At 54.4% G+C, this 8,255-nt stretch overlaps 1 protein-coding gene across 1 annotated transcript in view; it reads left to right on the plus strand.

Annotated features, from left to right (window-relative positions):
- The window catches only part of P3H1 (prolyl 3-hydroxylase 1), a gene marked incomplete at its 5' end in the record, with an annotated part of 7,368 nt that extends 403 nt beyond the window's left edge, over nt 1–6,965 (plus strand). The window contains 14 exons of the mRNA XM_017735085.1: nt 1–120; nt 278–467; nt 937–1,068; nt 2,917–3,056; nt 3,733–3,822; nt 3,933–3,985; nt 4,348–4,469; nt 4,650–4,777; nt 4,885–4,980; nt 5,096–5,246; nt 5,721–5,838; nt 6,048–6,123; nt 6,281–6,421; nt 6,499–6,965. The exon at nt 1–120 is cut by the window's left edge and continues 3 nt beyond it. Coding sequence (XP_017590574.1) covers nt 1–120; nt 278–467; nt 937–1,068; nt 2,917–3,056; nt 3,733–3,822; nt 3,933–3,985; nt 4,348–4,469; nt 4,650–4,777; nt 4,885–4,980; nt 5,096–5,246; nt 5,721–5,838; nt 6,048–6,123; nt 6,281–6,421; nt 6,499–6,618 — 1,677 coding nt within the window. The remainder of the gene's footprint in view (nt 121–277; nt 468–936; nt 1,069–2,916; nt 3,057–3,732; nt 3,823–3,932; nt 3,986–4,347; nt 4,470–4,649; nt 4,778–4,884; nt 4,981–5,095; nt 5,247–5,720; nt 5,839–6,047; nt 6,124–6,280; nt 6,422–6,498) is intronic.
- Between the last annotated feature and the right edge of the window lie 1,290 nt (nt 6,966–8,255).

Consider the following 8,255-nt stretch of genomic DNA (forward strand, 5'->3'; position numbering starts at 1 on the left):
CACACCTTCTTCGTGGCCAACCCCGGGCACCAGGAGATGAGGCAGAACCTGGAGTACTACCAGGCCATGGTGGGAGTCCGTGAGGATGACTTCACTGACCTGGAGGTCAAACCCCACCTGGTGAGACCCTCCGCCCCCAAAGCCCCTGTCCACTGTGGAACCCAGGGTAGTCGCACTGCGGCTGCTGGCTCAGAGATGCCACTGTGGTGGGAATGAGGTGATCCATCATGGGGAGTGGGGCATTGAGATCCCCTCATCATTTCCCATCCCTCCACAGAGCGAGTTTCGGCTGGGTGTCCGGTTTTACACAGAGGAGCAGCCAGCTGCCGCCATCCTGCACCTGGAGAAGGCACTGGAGGAGTATTTTGTGGCAGACACTGAGTGCCGTGCTCTCTGTGAGGGACCCTACGATTATGAGGGCTACAACTACCTGGAGTACAACGCAGACCTTTTCCAGGCCATCACAGGTGGGAGCCATGCCTTCTGTGTCCTGTCACAAGAGTTGAGTACAATTCTCGGGGGGTTGGTCCCTAAAGACCTGGGGTGGGGTGTCCCTGAAGAGTGCAAACCCTATCCTAGCTTTCACTAGGGAAAGTGTGGCCAGTAAGTGGCAGGAAGTGTTTACCTGCACTCAGCACTGGGGCTGATGCCCAGGAATCCTCCAAATTCCAGAGAAATATGGAAAGACAGAAGAGAGACCAGTAGAGGGTCACCAGGATGTGATGGGAGGCTGAGGATGGCTACTCTGTCCTGAGAGAGCACCACAACCCCACCACTGATCAACTCAGAGGTGGACAACCCCCATCCCTGAGGGTTTTCCACTATCAAAAAGCTTGCAACAACCCCAGTATGAGCAGGAGGTTGGACACCTCTCAGAGTCCTGCCCACCAGCCCGTGGGTGACTGTGAGCACTGACACGGGGTTTTTCTCCACCAGATCACTCCATGCAGGTGCTAAGCTGCAAGCAAGGCTGCGTCACAGAGCTGGCCTCACAGCCCGGCCAGGAGAAGCCTCTGGAGGATTTCCTGCCCTCACACTTCAACTACCTGCAGTTTGCCTACTACAACAGTAAGAAGCTCCTCACCCCATTCTCTGTGGTTGTCAGCACTGGGCACTCAACTCTGCATGGACTGAAATTGTGGATCCACAGAGTGGTTTGGGTGGGAAAAGGACCTTCAAAGATAATCTCATCAGTCCAACCCAAGATGATCTAGCACTGGTCACTCACATCTCTCAGAGCCCCATCCAACCCAGTCTTTAACATTTTCAGGGATGGGACAGCCACAACATCTCTGGGCAGTCTGTGCCAGGGCCTCACCGCCCTCATCACAGAAAATTCTCTCCTTATGGCCAACCTAATGCTGCCCTTCTTCAGTTTAAGACAATTGCCCCTTGTCCTGTCAATATACATCTTCTTAAAAAGTTGTCCTCATCTCTCTTGTGGCCCCTTTAGATATGAGATCTCTTAGGAGCCTTCTCATCTCTGGGTTCAACAATCCCAATTCTCTCAGCCTTTCTTCACAGAAGGGCTCCAGTCCTCTGACCATTTGTGTGGCCTCCTCTGGACCCGCTCTAGTGAGTCCATATCCTTATGCTGGGGAACCCAGAGCTGGAGGCAGCACTGCAAGTGGCACCTCACCAGAGTGGAGCAGAGGGGCAGAATCCCTCCCTCACCTGTTGCCCACGCTGCCGGGGATCAGCCCAGAATGTGGGGCATTTCTGAGCTGCTAGTGCACACAGATGGGCCCTGTGCAATTTTTCAACCATTGTTATCTCCACGTCCTTCTCCACTGGGTGCTCTAATCCCATCCATTCCCCCGTCTTCACTGATACTGGTGGAGAGCCTTCCACTAGGCCTTATACTTCATGAGGTTCATACAGGCATGTTCCTCCTGCCTGAAATGTTCTCCAGATTTGGATCTCTCTGTGCCTGGCTGCAGTCACTTTTCATGTCGCTTTATTCCTGGGCAGCTTCACTTTCCAAGTGAAACAACAGCCTAGAGAAGCTTTATTTTTTTTCCTCCTGGCCAGCTGTCCACCTCTTGCCTGAAATCACAGCAGCACACTCACACTGCAGAAGAGTTACAACCCAGGAAAATACACCTGATTTTATTTCATTTTTTTATTCACTTCTTTAGAAAAGTATAAAATGTTTCTTTGTGAATTTCTTCAAAAGGAAGGGAAAAAATAGGAAGTCCAAGAGGATGGAAATCCTCAAGAAGAGACAGCTGTGAGGGTACCCTGTCAATGCTTGTCAGTATCTGCAGGGAAGTGTTGGAGGCTGGAGTCAGGTTCTGCTCAGTGGTGCTGAGCAATAGGACAAGAGACAGAAACTCATGCCTAGGAAGTTCCACCTGGATATGAGGAAGTGTGCAGTGACCAAGCACTGACAAGATTGTCCAGAGAGGGTATCAGATCTCTCTCACTGGAGATACTCCAGACAATCTGGACACAATCCTGTGCCATGTGCTCTGGGAGGACCCTGCTTGAGCAGAGAGGTTGGACCAGATGACCCACTGTGGTCCCTTCCAACCTGACCCATTCTCTGATTGTGTGATTCTGTGAAAGGCTGCAGGAAAGTGTGGCAGGATGCTTCAGTGGCTGGAAACTGCAGGTTAGCCAGGAAATGGTTTGGTCTGGATACCTGTAAATAGGCTTTGTGATGTTTTCCAAATGAGAAAAGTACCCAAGCTGTGACCTGGGTTTCTGTTGTGATGGTTTCTGGAGACAGGACAGCACCTCAGAGTCTGAATTTTGCCTTTGTGGCAGCAGTTATCCTTGCTCCAGGGAATCTGTCCTAGTCATGACACCTTTTGGAACACAAGGACTATGTCTCTTGTCTCTTCTCCATACCTGTCTTTGTTCTGCCTCCGGTGTCCTTGGACATGCCATTAACAGTCCCATTTCTCATTGCAGATGGGAATTACGAAAAAGCCATTGAATGCGCCAAAACCTATTTGCTCTTCTTCCCACATGACGAGGTGATGAACCAAAATTTGGCCTATTACACCGCCGTCCTGGGGGAAAACCTGGCCAGACCCATCCAACCCCGAGAGGTGAGCAATCAGCTGGGACGAATGATTGTGGGGACATCGTCTCTCTTCCCTGGAGACCTTTGCAGAAGTTGTAGGGTCTCGTCTGGGCCATCTACCAAAGTGGACAGGAATGGGTAGATTTAAGGTCTGACAAGTTGGAAAATAGCTGAGAAAAAAATAGCTGATGAAAAACATCACTGGCAAAATGTCTTAAGCCAAGTGAAGCTGGATGACTGGCACACATGGACCCATTCCTGAGACAGAGGGCTGTGAGAGGCAGGTGGACAATCTTTTTAGGAGGATCTGAGCCCACCTGTGTTGCATTCTTCCACAACTGCAGTGAAATTGCTTAAAAAGGAGAGGATTTGGCTTCAAAATAGCCAGATCTGGATGGCTAGGTCCTGCCTGGGATGTGATAGGCATGGATGGGAGTCTCTGCTTCTAAAGAGCCTCCCGCAGAAGGGACACACATGTGCCTCTGCTCAACTGTCCTCTCCCCAGGGCTTGTCCACAGGGAAGTTCAGACAGGATGGGGAAAGCCACTTCCTTCCCAGCTGCCAGATGGAGCAGGAAACCAGCTGCGGGTCTGGAGCAAGGACCACAGGAATGGTGTAAACCTGCACCTTCCTGCCCACACTCAGGGTCTTTCAGAACCCTCCTGCTGTACCTCACCATGTCTCTCTGCCCCTTGCCACAGGAGATCCAGGTATACCACCAGCGGAGTCTGATGGAGAAAGAGCTGCTCTTCTTCAGCTACGATGTCTTTGGCATCCCTTTTGTGGACCCGGTGGGTGGTGCGAGACTGGGGGGATGCAGTGGCCAGATGGAATGCAGATGAGGTGTCTGTGTCCTGGCCATATCCTTGTCCAGCTCCTGATGTTGTTCTTCTGGCTGCAGGACACATGGACACCTGAAGAGGTGATACCAAAAAGACTGCGAGAGAAACAGAAGTAAGTGCTGTCCCCAGCTGAGCTCACCCAACAGGGATCCAACAGGACAAACCCTTCTTCCTCTGTGCACTTTGGGCCAAAGGCCATGGCATAGAGCTTCTCCCATGGGAAGTTCTGATGTTGGGACTGGAAAAGGATGCTGGAGGGCAGAACTTTGCTTCCCATCAGCCCATGGGATGATGGGCATGGATAGGTCACCCCAAGCACCTCAGAGTGAGGGATGCATTGAGGTGACTCTCTCTAGTCTTGGTGCCAGCTTTGTCACTGGCACCTGAGACTACTGTCCTGCCCTTGTCTTAGTGGCCCTCATTTCTCATGTGGGGACAGTGGGGTGGTGGTGCTGATGGCTGCTGCATGCCCAGGGTGGAGCGGGAGACAGCAGCACGCATCTCTGAGGAAATCGGCAACCTTATGAAGGAGATTGAGACACTGGTGGAGGAGAAGGCCAAGGAGTCTGCTGACATGAGCAAGTTCATCCGAGAAGGTGCAGAAGGCCAAGAGGGGAGGTGGGGTGGGGACCTCTGTGACCCCTGCTGCCAGCTCATGGTCCCTCCACACATGGGTGGCAGCAGGAGCAGGTGGTGGGACCACAGCTTCCCCCAGAACTACACCCCAGAGTTGGTGGCATCCATCCCCATGTCCCCTAATCCCATTTGTGCCACAGGTGGCCCTTTGGTGTACGAAGGAGCCAGTGTCACCATGAACTCCAAGGCCCTGAATGGCTCCCAGCGTGTCGTGGTGGATGGACTCCTTTCTGCTGAGGAGTGCTGGGAACTGCAGAGACTCACTAATGTGAGTGCAAGGACAGGTGGAGCAGGCAGGGATGGGCAGAGGATGCTGAGGGGTCTTGTCCTGCCGCTCAGACATCAGACCAGTAACACCAATTGGGGGTTTTGCAGGCAGCTGCCTCAGCCGGGGATGGCTATCGAGGGAAGACCTCTCCCCACACTCCCAGTGAGACCTTCTATGGCGTGACTGTCCTCAAGGCCCTCAAGGTTGGGGTGGCTTGTGTGGAGAAACAGGCTGTGGGGACAAGGGAGGGTAGTTTTGGGGCAGGTGGTTGCCCATGCCCAGCTGGGGCTGAGCCCCTGTCCTGTCTGTCCCCCACAGCTGGGCCAGGAGGGCAAGGTGCCCCTGCACAGTGCCTACTTGTACTACAATGTGACAGACAAGGTGCGGCACATGATGGAGTCCTACTTCCGCCTGGAGGTCCCACTCCACTTCTCCTACTCCCACCTAGTGTGCCGCACGGCCATTGACGGTGAGCGTGGCCCGGAGGAGCAAGTCTTGTCCTGTCTGGATCTCCGCTAACAGCTGGAGTGGTCTAGCCTTGGACCTTTCTTTGGAGACCTTCTTGCTGCTCCCTAACCCACTTCTCTTCCCAGGAGTGTGTAGGAAGCTTGTCCCTAAGCTGAGTTTGGAGAGATGAGCAGCAGCTCTGCTGGTTGCCTCTAACAGGGCAGATGGCTTCATGCCATACAGGATTTCATCACTGGGAGGTGTTTTGGGGTGGTTGCTAAGAGAGACTGTGCCTGGAGGGCCATGGAAATGCCGTGGGACAAGTCAACAGTCTTTTATGCCACCCAAATGGCCTTGCACGATCCACAGTCCAGTGAGTGGAAGTGCTTTAGGCTACACATGACTTTCTTGTCACCTCCAGGCACAGGATACTTGGAACAGTAACAGGACCCTGTTCTTGCACAGAGGGGTCCTGACATGCCATGTTCCACTCTAGAGAAGCAAGAAGGTCGGAGTGACAACAGCCATGAGGTGCATGTGGACAACTGTATTCTCAATGCAGAGGCACTGGTGTGTGTGAAGGAACCCCCAGCCTACACTTTCCGGGATTACAGGTATTGGTGGTGGCTGTCAGCTGCAGCTTCCCCACCTAAGGCTACCATTACTTGGTGGCAGCTGGGTTGGAGCAGCAAGGTAGGACACCAAACCTGGCCTCTCCTGCCTCTGGCTCTCACCATGGTGTTGGGGAGCTCTGGACTCACCTGCTTGCTGAAGCTCTAGTGATGGTTGCTTGTCACCTCCACTTGTCCCCTCCTCCCTTTAGTGCAATCCTCTACCTCAACGGGGACTTTGAAGGAGGAGCTTTCTACTTCACCGAGCTGGATGCCAAGACTGAGACCGTGAGTAGCTCAGCTCCGAGGATCCATGTGCAGCACCAAATCCAGCTCCTGCCTGTTGGGCCTGTCCCCTGGGAACTTCCCCTGAGCCACTGCAAAAGATGAACTTGGGTTGAGGGGAACCCACTCACCCCTGACTGGGGTCTCCCACCCTTGACAGGCAGAGGTTCAGCCACAGTGTGGCCGTGCCGTGGGCTTCTCCTCTGGCTCAGAGAACCCCCATGGGGTGAAGGCTGTGACCAAGGGCCAGCGCTGCGCCATTGCCCTCTGGTTCACTCTGGACCCTCGGCACAGTGAGCGGGTAAGCTCCCTCCCAGCAGCGCGTAGGGTTTTTGGGTGGGACAATGGCCATGCTTACCACCATGGATCTGCCCAAAGGAGCGTGTGCAGGCGGATGACCTGGTGAAGATGCTTTTCAGCATGGAAGAGGGGGATTTGCAGCCAGAGACGGAGAAGGAATCACCAGCTGCCATTGTGGTGGGGAAGGATGAGCTGTGACATCCTACGGGGACTAGGACGTCTCTGCTGGGACTAGTTATGCCAGCATTGTGGCTTCAGGCTGCACAGTCTTAAGGGTGACATATGGGACCCCCTCTGCCCCCAACCCAGGTGGAACAGCGCATTGGGGAATGCCCTGTACAATCCCTGCAGCATCCAGCATTCCCCTGCGGGAGCTGACCTGGGATGTGTGATAGAGGCTCAGGGGTGGGTGACATGGGAACAAGGAAGGGATGCTGTGTTAGGGGTGGGGTCCTAGTACCACGGGTGGAGATGTGTGCCTTTCCTGAACGTGCAGCTATTTAAGTGCCTTCCGCAGAAAATGGATAAATAAAGGTATTTTTTTTCTAAGCTGTGGCTTTCTGAGTGGGGACTGAAGGCTGATGCTGCCCTTTGGCTGTCGTCAGTGTTGCGGTGCAGCCTTTCCTCCTGGCAAACATCTACCCAAGGGTATTGTAGCCCTGTAGCCTCACAAAGGTGTTTGGGAGGGGACAAGGTGCCCCAGGGGCAGTAAGGGCAATGTAATCTCCAGCTGAGCATCCCCTGGACCCTGCTCCCATAGCGTGGGAAGAAACCCACCATTCCAGGGAGGAGGGAACCGTCCTTGAACAAGAAGGACATTGAGCACCCTGGCATCCCCAGACAGTGTATTGAATTGTTCCCGCAGATGTCTGGCCATTACCATAACCATTCCAGGAATGTGGGCAAATAAATCCTGCCCCATGTGCAGCCAGCCGGCACCCCCATCCAGCTTGGAGGGCCATTCAGCACTGGAGCGGGCAAAGGGGGTCTGGAGGATGATTTCTCCAGGATGAACATATGGTCCCAGTGGAGGCTGCCCACCATCCCGGCATCCACCCCCAGCTGCCTGAGCGCGTGAGCAGACTGCTGATGAGGCCATGACGGTTAACGATTGCCAGGTCCTGGGGCTGCAATGGGCTTGGTGTCACCAGGGTGCTGACACGTGTCCCCCACAGCCCCTGTCCCCCTCCTGCAGGAGTACACCACTGACAAGGGCTTCTCTTGTTGATGCCATGGTGGCATACTGTGCCTGAATTCCCTCACTGAACGAACTCCTTCCCTGCTCCCTGTTGAATTCCTGGAGTGACACCTGGGGCCTCTGTGGGGCTCCCAGCCCATGGCACGGGTTCAGGGGGTCATGGATGGGGTAGGGTAACCTCCCACACACCCCCAATCCCCTCCTCCTGTTGGAGAGCCCCATTTTCCCATATTCCTCCACTGTCGTTTAAGGGGTACCCATCTCCCTCAAGATCTAAATCTCTCCTGTAGGACCCAAATACCCTCCATGCTCCAAATCTTTCCCCCAAGACCACATTCTTCCCTCTGGGATTTAACTCCCTTACCTCCAGCCCCAAATCACTCTCCTCAGACTCAAATCTCTCCCCCTCAGACCCAAGGCTCTTCCCAGGGCCCTAGTGCCACCCCTCCAGGCCCCTAATTCCCGACTCCCAGTACCCAGTTCCCCCTGAGCTCCAGGTCACCCATCCCCTTGGCCCCAGCTCTCCCACTCGGGACTCAAATCCCCCCCGGAACCTAAATCTCCCGCGCAAGACCCATATCTCTCCCTTCACCTCAAATCCGCCCCCCCCCCCCCCCCCCCCCGCACCTCCCCCCAC

Source organism: Corvus brachyrhynchos, unplaced genomic scaffold (genome assembly GCF_000691975.1).
Source record: "Corvus brachyrhynchos isolate BGI_N302 unplaced genomic scaffold, ASM69197v1 scaffold525, whole genome shotgun sequence".
Lineage (NCBI taxonomy): Eukaryota > Metazoa > Chordata > Aves > Passeriformes > Corvidae > Corvus > Corvus brachyrhynchos.